General features: G+C 56.3%; 1 protein-coding gene across 1 annotated transcript; it reads left to right on the top strand.

Moving 5' to 3' along the window:
• The first annotated feature begins 268 nt into the window (after positions 1-268).
• Positions 269-16,218, top strand: MOB2 (MOB kinase activator 2). The gene is made up of 5 exons (XM_008584816.1): positions 269-378; positions 6,655-6,815; positions 6,904-6,997; positions 15,154-15,278; positions 15,761-16,218. Exons 1-5 carry the CDS (start codon positions 269-271, stop codon positions 16,075-16,077), a joined length of 807 nt encoding a protein of 268 aa, XP_008583038.1. The 3' UTR covers positions 16,078-16,218.
• Positions 16,219-16,575: the final 357 nt, after the last annotated feature.

Genomic DNA, 16,575 nt, shown 5'->3' with positions numbered 1-16,575 from the left:
GGCCCTGTCCCCTCCCTTCCGGTCTTACTGCAGGCCGTGGCCACGCCCCCACCAGCCCATGCCACTTTGAAAAGGCTGATTCAGACACTCCCTTATTTAACCAGCCTTGCCGCCTCTGCCTCTGTGGGGAACAGCTGTTCGTCTCCTGGTGCCCCTACTGGCCAGGGGCAGGGTGGAGGGCAGTGGAGGGAGGCAGGCATTTCCAGCGGGAGGGGAGCAGAGTGCCACAGCCCCCACTCTACCTCCCCACTCCTCCCTCCTCGACATCATGCTTGGAGATCAGTGCGGTCTCCACGTAGACCGAGCTCTGCTCAGCCAGTCCCCCAAAACTGGACTCCGCTGCAGAATGGTGCTTCAGACAGTCAGCAGCGTGCTCAGGTAACACCTCCTACCTGCACACGGGGGATGATGAGGGGTTGTCTGACCTGTCCATGCCCAGGGGGTCAGTGTGGGGGGCTGTTGATGCTGCCCTGGGCTGGGTCCGCTGGGGCCTGCAGTTTCCTCTGCACTGGCCTGGCCAGATGGGTTTGGTCTGGAACTTTGCCGAGTGAGGTTTTCCTTGATCACTTTCACTTCTACTGCGCTCTTGGGGGGACCATCTCCTCAAACCACAGGAGGAGAGCATGGCCTAATGGGTGGGTCTGGGCGACTGTCTTCTCCTCTCTGGGCTCACTGCATCTGCCTGTACAGGCATCCTGCCTTGCCCCTTGGGGCCTGCTGGATGCTGGGTGCCCCACACCACCAGCAGGCGTCTGGCCTGTTGCTGTGGCTGGTGGCTGTTTGTCCCTCGGGCAGGGCCTCCGGTGTCTGAGGCAGGGCTGATTCAGAGCCTGTCTTCAAGTGTCCTCCTCCAGAGAAGTGGCATGGGGCACCTGTGAGCCTGGCTGCAGGCTGGCTGCTGAAGGGGATATTGCCTGAAAAGCCGTTCCTGACGGTTTTCCTCACCTGCTCCTTCTCTGACCTGCTGCGGGGGTGCCCTTCCCCACATGTGAGCCTGGCTGCAGGCTGGCTGCTGAAGGGGATATTGCCTGAAAAGCCATTCCTGACGGTTTTCCTCACCTGCTCCTTCTCTGACCTGCTGCGGGGGTGCCCTTCCCCACACTGCCTAGCCTGTTGTGTGTATGTGTGTACATGTGCATTAACGTGCCAGTGTGTGTGCGTGGGGACTGGGGGCAGGGACATACTTGGTGAGCTGCAGGCGGGCCTCACCCTTGCCAAGGGGCAGCACAGCTCACCTGGCGGCGGGGCTCCCTTACGGGTTGCACTCCTCAGCTGTGACTTGGATTCAGGGAGCCCTCCCATGTTGTCACTCAGCATGTGTCATGTCTTGGAGTCAAATCCATTTTCCTTCAGTGTGCTTGCATGTCATATAGTGGGTTGTGAATTTTAAAACAAAAATAAACAGCTCTTACTTTTCCAATACTACTTTTAATTGTGAGCATATAAGCAGGGCTCCTGGTGAGGGTTGAGGTGAGCCCAGCCTGCTGCTGGTGTTGGCATGCATGTGTCTCTGTGCCTCTGAGTGTCTCTGGCACCTCCGGCTCCATCTTTCTCTTCTGTAGGATTGTCCCACAGCACAGTCCCCTGTGCATCACAACAGCAAGGACTTTACAGTGAGTTGCAAGTAGAAACAGTGTCACCTGCTTAGCCTGCCAAAGTTCTCCTTCTTTAATGTGAAGGTGTGAGGTTTGGGAAGGTTTGGGTGAGTTGTTGGAATTGGTTAAAATCAGGAACAGTGACGACATCAGTGGTGTACAGAAGAATGTGCTTGCAAGTGTGTGCATGGGTGTGTGCACCTGTGTGTGTGTGTGTAGGTATGTACGTGTGGTGGGAGAGAGCCAGACACTGACCCGTGCTCCAGGGGCCCACCAGAGCGGCCTGGGTTAAAGAAGTCCCGGCCGCGCCCTGTGGAAGGACCAAGAGGCAGAGGCTAACTTAGGGGACATCTCTGGGGAAGGGGACCTTTCAGCCAGGCGTTAAAGGAGCAGCCTCCCTGACAGGTAGAGGTGGAAAGTACATGTGCTGTGAGCAGAGCGGATGCACCGTGGTGGAAATTCTAGGCTAGCCTGCGGCACCCGACTTGCATGGATGCTTGGGTCTAGGGTGTCTGTGCACCTTTCTCCTGCCATCTTGGCTTTCTCTATCTAAATGGTTCTCTTGCTTTGCAGAGGACACAGTAGGCTGGTGGAAGTGCACTTTGTCCGGGGTGCTGACCTGTCTGGAGGGGCCAGACAGTTAGACTAAGAAGAGAACAAGTCATTCGTCCCTCTCCCCAGCTCCTGGCCATCTGAAGCCCATGGGCGGAACAGGCAGTGCTGAGGGATTGGACGGGGTCCTGTGGGTGCTCTACAGTGGGAAGGGGTGTTAGGACACTGTGAGAACACCGTGCAGGCAGCAGCAAGCTCTCCCGGGCACGTCTTCGCCCTTGCTGTTGGGGTAACAGACCTCTTCTGAGCTCTGTGCTTGGGTTGTCACTGGGAAAGCCTTGTGTCCCCTACGAGCCTTGACTTTGGGTAGACCCACTGGCATCGACACCTGTGCCTCGCCTGTCTGCCTGTGCCCTTCTCCCAGGAGAGCCTTAGCTGTCTCAGCATCTGTAACTGTCGGAGGCTTGGGAAGGCAGGGCTGGGCTCTGGAATGGGACCAGGGGCAGGAGGGCAGGGCCAGGACTGCCTGCTCAGAGTCCTGGTCCCCAGAAAGGTGCCCCACTGCCTTTCTCCCCGCTCCTGGCACCTCCTTGTGTATGTGCCTGCCAAACGGGGCCTGGCCTCACAGCCCACCTGTCATGTGGGAGCAGCACGTGGGCCTTTGTTCGGAGTCTCTCTGCATGTGCTCTTCCTCCCAGGAGGCACAGCAGCCCTGTGGGTGGCTCAGCCTGGGCTCCACTCCCTGGTCCCTTCAGTGCAGCCTCTGTCCTGCCTGCAGCCAAAGCCCCGCACCCACAGTCCCGGGACTTGTGCATCCTGCTGCACCTGTGGGGGTCACAGCCCCCAGTGCGCAGAGAGCTGGGAGGAGGATGTGGTGATCCTCTGGTCTCAGGAGAGGTGTGCACACCTGGTCATGGGGCAGCCTGGCCACTGAGGCCATGGCTGGGGTGAACTTCTGGGCCTTGGCATGACAGAGCCTGCTTCGGAGCCTGTGAACCTGTGGAGGGCACAGAGTTCTTGTCTCCCTCCCGGGAGAGTGGCCATGAGCGGCAGGGATGGGCAGCACAGCAGTATCCTGTTTTGAGGTCCCAGTCAGCTCTCCCTGGCCTCGGGTTGGAGCTGAGGCTGGTCAGGGCAACTTCTGCTCAGAGAAGTCTCAGCCTCAACCGGGAGAGCCTCTCTTTCTGGGAAGCAGGAAACTTGGTGTTGGGGAGACTCAAGTGCAGCTGGATGCTGCCCAGGTCCTCCTAGAGCAGAGGCCAGGCCATGTGTTTCCCTCCACCCTGCTGCCTCAGGCCAGTGCCCCTTGTCCTACCCCGTGGGAATGAGAGAAGGCCCTGGGATCATGAACACCTGCCTGTTTGTTCTAGAAGGGCAGGTGTAGAGCGGAGGAGGTAGGAGGCTGAGGCAGGGGCCTGGTGTGTCTGCCACTGTTGCCTTCTGCTGGCAGCCCAGAGCCCGCAAGGCCCTTCTCATAGGGAGCCCAGGTTCTCCAGCTGCTGCCCTATGCTGGTCCTCTCTGAGAACCAGAGATGGAAGGTGCCTTCATCCCTGCAAGGCTCACGGGCTCTGCTGGAAACGGACATGCTGGTGTAAGGGCAGGACACCGTTGACCGGGCAGCCTCCCCAAGCGGGCCCAGCGTGAAACCTCAGAGCCATGATGTGCTGTTTCCTACTGCCAGCTCTGCATGGTCATCTGTGTAACCACCACCTGTATGTCACCAGGTGACAAAAGGTCCCCACTGCAACTGCCCCTCCAGGTGGGGAGGCCGAGCCCGGTGCGTGTGCTTGGCTCAGGTGGAGCTTGGGAACCTGTGGGAAGAGCTCAGGCCAGGAGGTGTGGGGGTCAGCCAGGCTCCCCTTCCTGTTCCCACTGCTCCCTGGCCTGCAGACTCCAGGCTCTGTGTTCCCAGAGTGTTCGCGTCGGGAGCCCCAGGGCTGGGTGGCCCTGCCTTGTCCCTGCCTGGTTCTGGCCATTCCTGCCACTGCCAGCCAGGCTCCCCTTCCTGTTCCCACTGCTCCCTGGCCTGCAGACTCCAGGCTCTGTGTTCCCAGAGTGTTCGCGTCAGGAGCCCCAGGGCTGGGTGGCCCTGCCTTGTCCCTGCCTGGTTCTGGCCATTCCTGCCACTGCCCTGGAAGCCGAGCACACGCGTCGCCTTTTAAGGCGAAGATCTGCTGTGAGAAGCTGAAAGGAAAGCATTTCCCTGGCGTTCAGGGAGCATTTTTCCTTCCTCTTTCTCTTAAATAAACCATTAGCAACTTTTCAAAACAGAAGAAAGGAAAAAAACAAGGACAAGGTCAGGGAGCTGCGACGACCTCCCCAGCCCTAGGCCTTCCCAGGACTGGTAGAGGACAGGCACACGCAGAGCACAGGCCAGGCTGCCTCGCTGCCCCATGTCCCCTGGTTGGCCAGGAGGTGGTGCCCAGCTCGTGACCTGGCCAGTGCCCTGCACAAAGCTTGCAGTGCTCTCTCGTCTGGGCAGCCGGGGCAGTGACAGGCTTGAAAGCAGCCAGAAGTGGGGTTTGCTTCCCCTTTCCTTCCAGGGCACTGAGACCTGGAGGGGTGCTCTGGGGCCCAAGCCCGGCCTTGGCCTGACCTCCCTCTGTGCGGGAGGACCATGCCCTTAGCACCAGCTGTGCTTCTGTGGCAGAGCTGAGCCCTGCTGCCCCCTGCCCCCATGGAGCAGGGTGAAGCCCCTCCTGGAACCCATGCAGACCCTGCTCAGGCAAGCGCCTCTTGGCCTGGCCTCATCCTTCCCTCGGGAGCTGGTGTGTGCACTTCCCTGAACAGCCTCCAGCCCTCTGAGTGGACACTGTGCTCCTTGGGGGGAGGGCGGGGGGTGAATTGTGTGCCGGCCCTTGGTTTCCCCTGTCCAGTAGCAGGGGGGGATCTGGCCACAGCCATGGCACCTCCTTGAGAGTTTATAACCAGAGATGGCCTTTTCTGGTCAATAGGACTTTCGTGATAATACTGATTTACAGCTTTTTAAAAAATCATGTTTACCATTAAAGAATTCGATTGTTCAAATATGAACAAGAGACTAATCTGTGCTATTAGGAATATTCGCCTTCAGTTCATCAAACTTCTCCCCCAGGAGCCCAGTTCTAAAGCATAAAATGTCAGAGAGAATCCTGTGCAGGTGCTAGAGGACGGCAGTTCGGCCCTCACCAGCGTCCCTGTGAGGCCCAGAGGTCAGCAGGAGGCTCCCAAGCATCCCAGCCCTTCACACTGGGTGGCCATTGCTGTGAAGGGCCGTGGCTGCTGGCTGTGGCTACGTCCAAGGACCCACGGGCCCTTTGCGTGACTGGACCCTCCTGGAGGACTCACCATGGATGCTTCTAACTGCTTTGACCCTCGGCACGTATGTGTGTGCCTCAGGCTTTGTGTGTGACAGAGACAGTGATTTTATCAGATGAGCCCCTCGGTGCCTGGTTGTCCTCTGAGAGCTCCGGCCAGGTGTCCCCAGGCCCACGGTCCACTCGGGCAGCTTTCCTCTCGTTTGCCTACGTAGTCGCTTGTTCATGGAGGAGTCGGGGAGGCCACAGCCCTTGGGCACGGTGACTGGGAGGCCCGCCTGCCCTCGTCGTCTTGGGGCCACAGAGCTGCCTCCTGTTTTGTGGGTCTTAAGCTGCCACTATTTACTCTTATTCATCCATTTAAAAATAGCCATGACGAGCCTGCTGTATGTTAACAGAGCCGCATATTTTTAATGAAAAAACTGTTTTCTAAAATAAGAAGAAAGTTTAGTGAGGAGAGGGGCAGCTTCTGTGTGTCTCTGTGGAGCCCATCTCTGCGGAGGATGGCCAGGTTTCCGTGCCTCTCTGTCTGTCGAGGGTGAACCTCATGGAGCGTGCTGAGGCCTGGTGGTGACAAGAGGGTGTTAACCCCTTTCCTGCTCTTTGATAACCTGTGTGACAACTGCCTGGGGGTGGGATGAGCCTCAGCTCGGGATGGTATACGTGAGCACTGAGTGTGGGGGCCGCAGGACAGGCCTGCCACATGGTGGTAGCCTCTGCCCAGAGGCTATTAGGAGAACAGCTTCTTGGTGGAGGCTCACGCTCTGGACCTCAAGAGTCCTCAGCAGTGCCCATCCTGCTGTCTTACCTGGTGGTTCTGCTTTGGGAGTGCAGGCCTGAGACCAGGCCAAGATGGCTGCAGGGTTGCAGTCCCATGGGGGTGGGGGAGGATGGGCTGTTGTCCTAGTGTGGCCACCACCCATATGTCCTGGGCTCTAGGCTCAAGCCAGCCAGGTGCCCAATGTCTCTGCGTTGTCCTGGGCTCCCACTGGCAGGATAGCTCAGCAGGTTAGGCTGTAGCCCCTGATGGTGTGGGGGAGGGGAGGGCACTGTGCACGACGGGACAGGATTCCCTTGACGGTCTTGGGTGGCCCTCTCCATGCGCCTGTATTTGCTGTGAGACCCCACGGGCAGGGCCACCCTCGAAACCTGGTGTGGTCTGGGTGTGGCTGGGAATGCGCTGACCACCCTGTCCCTTCTCTCTCGGCAGGAAGTCTAAAGCGAAGCCCAATGGCAAGAAGCCTGCTGCGGAGGAGAAGAAGATGTACTTGGAGCCAGAGCACACCAAGTCTAGGATCACTGACTTTGAATTCAAGGAGCTGGTGGTGCTGCCCCGGGAGATTGACCTCAACGAGTGGCTGGCTAGCAACAGTGCGTGTGGGCCGGGGATGGGCGGCAGCAGAGGGGGTGGGCGGCCCAGCCCCGGGGTTCTCACATCTGGCTCTTTCTACTCTTCCAGCAACGACGTTTTTCCACCATATCAACCTGCAGTATAGCACAATCTCAGAGTTCTGCACGGGGGAGACGTGCCAGACGATGGCTGTGTGTAACATGTGAGTAGCTGCAGGGGTGGGCTGTGATGTCATGGCCCCCACTGCCTGGCCCTCATCTTCTGAGACTCCACTGTCACCTGAAGTCCCTGAGGAAGGATGTCCTGGCCTCACGGTGCCCGCTAGGGTGGCGGAGGCTGACAGGCTACAGTCTTGGGGCAGGGCTGTTTCCAGAGGGTGTGCCCAGGCTGGGTCTCCGAGAGGATGGAGGCCTGTGCAGGGGACGTGCTCTGTACCGGCTCCCCTCAGGGCTCTGGGTGTGCCTTGGGGAGGGGATGGTGGGAGGTGGGGTGGGCGGCCACCGGCTACCCTCTGTCTTGGCTCATTTTGTGGGGGGCTGTGATGCCATCTCAGTAACTCCTGACAGCCTGGTTCCTGCAGTTCTGTTCTGGAAGCCCAAGCACTTTTGTTTCCTTAGGAAGTGGGTGTTCCTGAGGGGTGCCGGGGCACCTCTCTTGTTTTGTATGGTGTGAGAGCTGTTGGGTGGCATGGGTTGCCACTGGCTCTGAGTTAATGGTGGGAGTGTCCAAGGTTGGCCATAGGGCAGGGTGCAGCCTGAGGTGGGTGTGGCTGGGGAGGGATGGAAGATCCCTCTCTGATGTCTCCTTGTCATCAGAGCAGGGGCAGATATGACTGTGTGTGCACATACACCTGTGTACACCTTCCTGAGCGTCATCGTGACCACAGACTTGGTCTCTCCTGGCATAAGGAGAAGTGGGCCCCTGACGAAGCTGAGCTCTGCTCCCGGGAACCCATCAGAGGTGTCAGCATGGACAGCTGGCAGGTGTCCCCCTGGGTGTCAGCCTTGCTGGGCCTGCTTTTGTGGCCTTGGTGGGTAACGGCCCTGAGGGGTCACAGCTTGGTTCTGGGTGATGTGGGTCAAGTGCAGATGACAACTGTCTCTCCACTCATCATTCACCAGGAAGATGAGGTGTTATAGCCAGGCACAGCCTGGGGAGGTGGGGCAGTGCTGTGCGGCTCTCCGGGAGCAAGCTTGACGTGCGATGGAGCTGGTGTCTGGGAGCAGGACGAGCGACGGGTCCTAAGGGTGGTTAGGGCAGCGCTGGAGAGTGGCGTGTCCCACACGGCTCAGGAGGGGGCTTGCTGGCTCAGTGGTGTCCAAGGTGCCCCGTGGAGCAGGTAGGCAGGTCATGGCCCCTGTAGTCCCCAGTGCTCCACTCCTACTTGCCCTTCAGTACTGGGTTTGTTTCAGTAATGGTGCCTTGGAGAGCGTGGGGTTTGGTGTTGGTCACACATTGCTCTCCACGTGGCACCTGGTGAGCTGGGGTCACTTAGCCTCCCCTGTTGGCTCTTCTCATCTGTAGCCCACTTTACGAGGTTGTGGTAGGTGTGCGTGAGTTAATTTCGCATATGATGCCTTCCTAGGAATCATTTGAGACCAAGGAGGAGACATGCACTCATACCAGTTTGAGAGAAACAGAGAGGTCTGTGGGGGTCCAGAGGTCCACTTGCCATCCCCAAACCAGCACGTCTGTGGGGTCCTGTGAAGGCTGAGGCCCAGGTGTGGGCACATCTCTGTCCTGCTGGTGCCTGTGAGGCAATCCCAAGACCCCAGAGGGAGAGGAGGAGATTGGGGCTGAAAACACATTTGCAGAGATGATGGCTGAAAACTTCCCCCAGCCACAAACCTACAGATTCTAGAAGCTGAGTGAACCCCAAATAGGATTAACCTGAAGAAATGTGCACAGATGCGTGGTGATCAGAAGCAGAGAAAGAGCCTTGGCAGTAGCCAGGACACTGACCTGAGTGGCCACGGCTCTGGTCAGGACCTGGGGGGCCGGGAGCTAGTGCCACAGCATCATAAAGTGCCAGAAGAAAAGAACACTCACCCCCAAACTCCACATCCAGCAAACACGTCCTTCAGGAGCTCAGGTGAAAGGAAGGCGCCCTCAGACGAGGGGAACTGAGTTCTGGTCAGCACCTGCCCAGAAGCGTCGGCTGGGCGCTTCACATGCCGGGGGGCAGGGGGGCAGGAGCAGTGAGCGCGGCGGGGCTCGGACCACGTGGGGTGGAGCCGCGTGTGCAGATGGGATGCTGAGGGCTGCCGCGGGGTGGGGCCTGTCCAGGTGTGGTGGTTCCGCATCCAGTGGAAGTGGGATATGCAGATCCCAAGCTGGGCAGCCTCTGAGGAAGTTGTGCAAAGAGGTAGTCAGATCACACTGAAGTGGAGTGCCAAAAACACTGGATGTGGAGCCTGGAGGAAAGCAGGAAAGAGGAAGTGCAAGGAAAGAAAAAGAGAGGGAAGAAGTAGGAAACAAAACAGTGGTGCCCTAGCCCCGGCAGCTCCGTAACTGCGTGAGTGTGAGTGTCATAAACACCCCGATGGTGAGACAGGCTTGTAAGTGTGGCCTTTTATCAGCTGACCGCTCTTATGAGGGCGCCAACCCTGCTCACGAGGCTCCACCCTCAGGACCTCTTCACTTCCCAAAGGCCCCACCTCCAGACAGTGTCATCTTGGGGGGTGAGGATTTCAGCGTGAATTTGGGAGGACACAAATTTGGTGTATAGTGTCACTTTAAATGCAATGATGCAGGTGGGTTAAGAGTAAAAGGGTAGAAAAAGAAATGCTAAGGAAACAGAAGAAGAAAGCTGAAAATGGCCGTATTAACACCATGGGAAACTCAGGGCAAGGAAAATTACCAGTGAAAAAGACTGTCAGGAAGAGATAATGATCCCAAATGTGTGTGCACCGAACAGCAGCTTTTACACAGAGCAAGCCGACAGGACTGTGAGGAGAGGCAGACAGAAGTCATGTAACAGCTGGAGATTTCGACCCCCCCCCCCACCAGTCATGGGAAACTCAGGGCAAGGAAAATTACCAGTGAAAAAGACTGTCAGGAAGAGATAATGATCCCAAATGTGTGTGCACCGAACAGCAGCTTTTACACAGAGCAAGCCGACAGGACTGTGAGGAGAGGCAGACAGAAGTCATGTAACAGCTGGAGATTTCGCCCCCCCCCCCCACCAGTGGTAGGTAGAACTAGTAGACAGAACTGAACAGCACTGTCACCCTGTGAATTGACATTTATAGACATTTTGCCCTCAGTGGCGGAGTACACATTCTTCTCAAGTTTACAGGAAATAGTCACTAAAACTGATCATATCCTGGCTCACAGGAGAGCCCATGACAATTTTTATTTTTATTTTTGCGGCTGGCTGGTACAGGGATTAAACCCTGGACCTTGGTGTCATCAGCACCACACTCTAACCAACTGAGCTGACTGCCAGGCCTTGCAACAGACTTTAAAGAATCGAAACTATACGATGTAAGTTATGTGACTATAATGGAGTTAGACTAGAAATCAGTAACAGAAGAACAGGAAAATCTCCAAACAGGTGGGAGGTAATGCACTTTTCTATAGTCCATGGGTCAGAGAGTAAGTCTCTAGGGAAATTAGAAACTCTTTAAAACTGAACACAAATGAAAATACAACATATCAGAATGTGTGGGGTACATCTAAAGCAATGCTTAGAGGGAAATTTGTAGGATTAAATACTTAACTTTAGAAAAGAAGGAACTCAAATCAATAATTTAAGCTTCCATCTTAAGAAACTAGAAAAAGATCAAAATAAACCCAAATCAAGCAGAAGAAAGGAAATAATAAGAGCAGAAATAACTAAAATTGATTTCTGAAAACATTAGGGGAAATCAACAAAACAAATATGGTTACTTGAAAAGATCATTAAAATTGATAGACCTTTAGCAAGATACAGAGGTAAAAAGAAGATATAAGTAACCAACATAAGAAATGAAAGAGGGATGTCACTCACTGTAAACCCAGCAGATATTAAAAGGACAATAAGGAAACGTGGCCACGGAAACCTCTCTATGCACATAAGTTTTGTAGCTTAGGTTAAGTGGACCAATTCTTTGGAAACTACAAAGTATCAGAATTCATCCAGGACAGGCTATGCAGGAAGGTGAAGGAAAGGAACGAAAGAACAAGACTGTCCCTGTTTGCACAAAACACAACTGTGAGAATCTCAAGGGCTCTAGCAGGAAAAATGAGTAAGTGTATACATTTGGCACAGAAAAGTCAGTCACAGTTCTGTGTACTGCTGTCCCCCTTATCTGAGGGGACGTGTCCCGAGAGCCCCAGCGGATTCCTGGCACCGCCGGTCAAAGTGTTGGTGTTGGCCTGGCCCTGCGTTCAGTGTCCCTGCTGTCCTGGCCAGGCGCCCACCGTGCTAGGGCCGTGACTTCTGTGCCTGAGGTGCCGCAGCAGAACCAGCTGGAGGGTCTCTTGTTCTGCAGTTTCACAGCAGGAAGACGCTTTCTTACTGTGTGTCCCAGCACCTTCAGCATCCGACTGTTTTTTTTTCCTTACTGAGAACTTTCACCTTTTCACCTGCAGGAAGTGCTTCCGGCTTCTCTGGCATGTCTGAGTTGCCAGCATCGCTGTTCTCATGCTTTGGGGTTGTTACTGAGTGACCAGCACACAGGCACTGCCATCCCAGATCTGATAACCCAGATGGCTGCTAAGTGGGATGGGCAGTGGTGTAGACAGTGTGGATGTGCTGGACAAGCTGGGTGTGGCGGAGCGGGACCTCACCACGCGATGCAGAAGGGGGAGTCAGTTAAAACGTAGGAATTACTTGTTTATGGAATTTTCCAGTTAATAGTTTTGCATTGCGGTTGTCCACAGGTAACTAAAACCATGGAAAGTGAAACTGCGGGTAAGGGGGACTACTGTACTAACAGGATACAGTTGAAAACCAAAATCAATGAAACGATACCATTTACAACAGCCCCCGACAAAATGAATAAACGCAACAAAATGTTCACCAATTCTGTACCCTGGAAACTACAGAATGCTGATGTGGAAAACCAGAGGAAGCCTACGTCAGCAGACACACCGCACTCGTTCACTGGAAGGCTCAGCCTGCTAACACGTAAATCCTCTCCAAACTGATCTGTTGACGTAATTCAGTCTCAGTCAGAATCCTAGCAGAGGTTTTGTAGATGTAGACCAGCTAATTCTAAAGTTCACATGGAATAGCAACAGCAATTCTGAAAAAAATAAAGTTGGAGGAGTCCCACGATTTTAAGGTTAAGTATAAAACTGCAGTAATGAAGGCAGTGTGATATGACTGGAGGAGCAGACGCACAGATAATAGAACAGAGAATTTAGAAATAGACCCTCCCAGACGTGGCCTCCTGATTTTTGATAGAGATGCAAAAGAAATTCAGTGAGGAAAGGATAAATTCCTCGGCAAGTGCTGTTGTGAAAACTGGTCATCTCTGTGCAAAACAAAATAAACAAAACAAACATTGACCTAAACCTCACACATTTTGCAAAAAATGTAAAACATAGGAGGAAACCTTCAGAGAGTTCTTGGACTTGACACCAAAGGTGTGTGCAATTCAGTGCTGAGAAAGAATCAGTAAGTCAGACTTCATCGCGTTTTAGAACTTCTGCTCTGAGAAAGACTCTGTTATGAGACAGACAAGACAGACTGTGGACTGGAAGAAAGTATTTGCAGATCACATATCCCACAAGGGACCAGTATCCAGAATATACAAAGAACCCTCAAAACTCATCAGTGAGAAAACAGTCCAAAGAGGATATGAGGGTGGCAGATGGGCACGTGAGAGGATGCTGATATTCTTAGCATTTAGGGAAATACACATGGAAGCCACGAGGAGGGAGTGCTGCACACCTGTCAGCACAACGGTCAGAGCTGGTGAGCACGTGGAGTGATTGCAGTACTGCTGGCGGGAGGCAGAGGGTGCAGCCGTGCTGGACAGTGGCTTGGTGGTTTCTCATGAAAGGAAGCACACACCCACTGTGAGACCAAGTAGTGTCCTCCGCGTGTCCACCCTAGAGAAGCAAAGCCCCGTCCACATAAAATCCTACACGGGAGTGTTTATGGCAGCCTGATCTGTAGTTCCCAGATTGGAAGCAACCCAGTGTCCTTTAGCAGGTGAGTGGATGAACATTGTGGGTTCCATCCACACGGGGACAGTGTCCCTGCAGCAGTAGGAGCAGACCTTGATGCACTCCTCACGGCAGGGCACATCCTGAGGCCTCATGTTGGTGAAAGGAGACATCTCAGGAGGACTCGAGCCGTGGGCATCCTTCACGTGGCACTTGTTCCTGTGATGCTGGGGAACAGGCCGGTGGGGCTGTGGGGCAGGATGAGTTGTCCCATGTTCTGACTGTGGCCCTGGCCTCACGAATCTGCACGTGGGTGTGACTCATCGAAGTGCTCATCACCAAAGCCCGTTTTATTGTACGACATTTAAAAGTAAAACGGAAACAAGAAAAACATGGAAGCATAGTCTTCTGCCTTTCAGAGCAGATGAGACAGTTCAGTGTCCCTTAGCTGTTCTCTCAGAGCCTTACATTGTGGAAAAGTGTTTTACAGTTTCTCGCCTCAGCCCCTTTTTCTGACATCAGCACCTGTGGCCGGGAGGAACACACCTCAGCACTTAGGTGTAGGCAGAGTCGCTGGAGCCGTGGGCCCTGTCTGCTCCTGGTGGGCAGCATTGGCCCTCGTCCTGTCTGGACCACCTCACTGTGGACACGAGCCTCGCCCTGCCCCCCCTGCCCCCGGGCCACTTTGTGAGGGAAGGGAGGCCGGGAAGGTGCTGGGTCTTCCATGCTGCCCGTGTGGAGCCACTGCTCTGAGGGCGCACGCCCATGGTGGCGGGAAGGCTCTTCTTGGCCCGTGGCTGCAGGCAGGCAGGGCTGCTCTGTGGTGAGGACAGTGCCTGAGGGGCGGCAGAGAGGAGCACCTGTTCTGGACGTGCAGGTGCTGAGAGAGGGTTGTCCCTGGGCCTCTGGGCAGTGGCCTGGCTGTGCCATCTGTCTTGGAGAAGGGAGGTGCCCAAGGCTTGGGTGCTTGCTTGTGCACCTGGCATGTAGGGCTGAGTCCCCCATCTCCATGGGGGTGAGGGAATGATGCTTGCAGGCCCTTTGCATAAGCCGGTGCTGCCCTGGTTCCCTTGTGCTTCCCTGTGACCTTCCGGTAGCTCTGGTGGTTCCCCTGTGACCCCAGCCCCAGGTGGGGGTGAGTTCCAGAAACCAGGGTACGGTGTTTGAATCTGGCCCAGAGAAGAGAGGCCCCCAGCAGAGGAGCGACAGGCCCATTCCTGGTTGTCTTGCCACCCTGCCCAGGGCTGGGGGGGCCAAAGGGGCATGAGTCTAAGCTGGTTCTGAGAGCACTCATAAAGCCAGCTAAATGAGGAGGGTGGGAGGGGGCACCGGGCAGAGGAGGAATCTGCCTGAGTCTCAGTGCCCAGAAGCTGCCCATCGCTCTGGCTGGGGCAGAGGTGCCTGTGGTTGTGGCCATGGGAGTGGTGGAGACTGCCCTGTGTCGGGGGGCAGCCCCAAGTTGCTGAGCAGACCCACACATGGCTCCCATCCCAGCCCCAGGTGAGCTGGAGAGCAAACCACCCCCCACCCCCTGATTTGCAGTGTTGGTCGCTTTCCCAGGTGTAAACACTCCCACCACGTCGGGGGAGTGTGCAGAACTATCCGCCCAGCCCTGCCCGCCCTGGTTCTGGCCTGCAGGGGCGACCTGTAGGGGAAGACAGGCATGGAGGGGAGGCTGCCCACAGCTAGGGTGGTAAGGGCCACCCAGTGGGTGCTCACGGGTTTGTGTGTTTATATTGCATGAGCTGGAAGACACGTTTGTTTCCGTGGCTGGGCTTCAGCAGGTGTCCTCCTCCCTGAGATGCTCTGGCCCAATCAGGGACTGTTGGTCTCACATAAGGACTGGCTGCCCCTGCACAGGGGCAGGTGTGGGCCTTGGAGTGGGTGAAAGGGGTGTCCAGGGGCCAAGTCCCTATCCCGGCCAGGCCAGTCCTCACTGGGCCTAGGGAGAGGGCTGTGGCTTCCAGTAGGAGCAGGGCACTAGCAAAGGGCTGGGGCCTGGCGACTGGCTGTGGTGCTCCCTCCCAGGAAGAGACAGGGGTCCTCAGAGCTTTTTAAAAACAGCGTAGAAACAGTACGTGTTATTTTAAAAGAATGAAGCTTGAGGCCATACAGAAGTAGAGAAAATGGAGATCACCCCTCTGTTTTTCCACATGTGTTGAGATGTGGCTAATGTGCCTCCGGTGACCACTTCCAACTGCCATGGGGGGCACTGGGCGTGTGGCGGGGTGGCTCCTTGACGCGGCCCTGTCCCTGCAGACAGTACTGCTGGCACGATGAGCGGGGGAGGAAGGTGAAGTGCACGGCCCCGCAGTACATCGACTTTGTCATGAGCTCCGTGCAGAAGCTGGTGACTGACGAGGACGTCTTCCCCACCAAGTATGGTACGTCTCCCAGCCCTGGGTGGGTGCCGTCACCAGGGCGGGTGCTCGGCACACAGGACTGGGCTGTGCAGTGACGCGGGAGCCTCCTGCGACAGTGTGCTGTGCGGGTGGCTGCGGGTGATGCGCAGCAGCACGGGTCAGGCCAGGGCAGGGCCTGGGTGCTTGGGGCTGATCCCGAGCTGCCGAGGGAGGCGCCCTTCCTTTGTTCCCCTCCTCCCCATCAGTCCCAGCTGTGCAGAGAGCTCTGGAGTGTCCATGGGGACCCCCCCAGGCAGGTTCAGCCCCGGGCACCAAGCTCACAGGGAGGCCACTCAGGTGCCTGCTGGGGGCAGAGGCTGTCCTGCTTGGGCTCGCAGGCCCTGAGGGTGGCCCAGTGAGGGCTGTGGGTGCCAGGTGTGAGACTCTCTGGGTTGGTCCTGCAGAGAGTGCCTGGTTCAGGGTCGAGGGTGCCTGCCCGCCTGTGACACCGTGGTCTCCCCCAGGCAGAGAATTCCCCAGCTCTTTCGAGTCCTTGGTGAAGAAGATCTGCAGGTACCTGTTCCACGTGCTGGGCCACATCTACTGGTCCCACTTCAAGGAGACCCTGGCCCTTGAGCTGCACGGACACTTGAACACTCTCTACATCCACTTCATCCTCTTCGCCAGGGAGTTCAACCTGCTCGACCCCAAAGAGACCGCCGTCATGGATGACCTCACTGAGGTGCTGTGCAGTGGTGCTGGCGGGGGCTGCAGTGGGGGCAGCGGGGACGGGGCCAGCAGCGGGGGCCCAGGGGCACAGAACCACGTGAAGGAGAGATGAGCCCCCAGGGCCGGACAGGGGTGCACATGTGCAAAGAGACAATCGTGTGTGTTCTCTCCGTGTGTCCGCGTGTGTGCGCACGTGCCTGCCACGCTCGCCAGCCAGGTCTGAGGGAGGCCCTGGGCTGTGCTGAGTGTGGGCCCTGCAGATGCTGCAGGGCTGGGCCGCGTTCTCTGGCTTCTGGGTTGGATGGGCGTGTGCCAGTCGCGGGGAAGAGCCTTCGGGTTCACTCACTCATTCAACGAACATTGATCGGACTGACGTTTTGAGTTTTCTTCTGTGGGGTTCTCCTTCCTTTGGTCTTCCGAGTGCCCCTGCTCCCCCTCGCCCTCCTCGGGGGCTCTGCTGTTGTAAAAGAAACACCCGGTGGGAGACTGTTCTCCCTTCGAGGAGGGCTTGATTTGCAAACTTGGGGTCCTGTTTTGGGGTGGGGCTTGCCTTTCCAGCGACCCCTCCCTTGGCCTTGCCCAGAGGTTGGCTGTTGGCAGCTCAGGGTCG

The sequence above is a fragment of the Galeopterus variegatus genome, unplaced genomic scaffold (genome assembly GCF_000696425.1).
Source record: "Galeopterus variegatus unplaced genomic scaffold, G_variegatus-3.0.2 Scaffold3381, whole genome shotgun sequence".
In the NCBI taxonomy this organism is placed as follows: domain Eukaryota; kingdom Metazoa; phylum Chordata; class Mammalia; order Dermoptera; family Cynocephalidae; genus Galeopterus; species Galeopterus variegatus.
The sequence above is the reverse complement of the archived record's forward strand: the minus strand, read 5'-3'. Positions and strand labels throughout refer to the sequence as shown.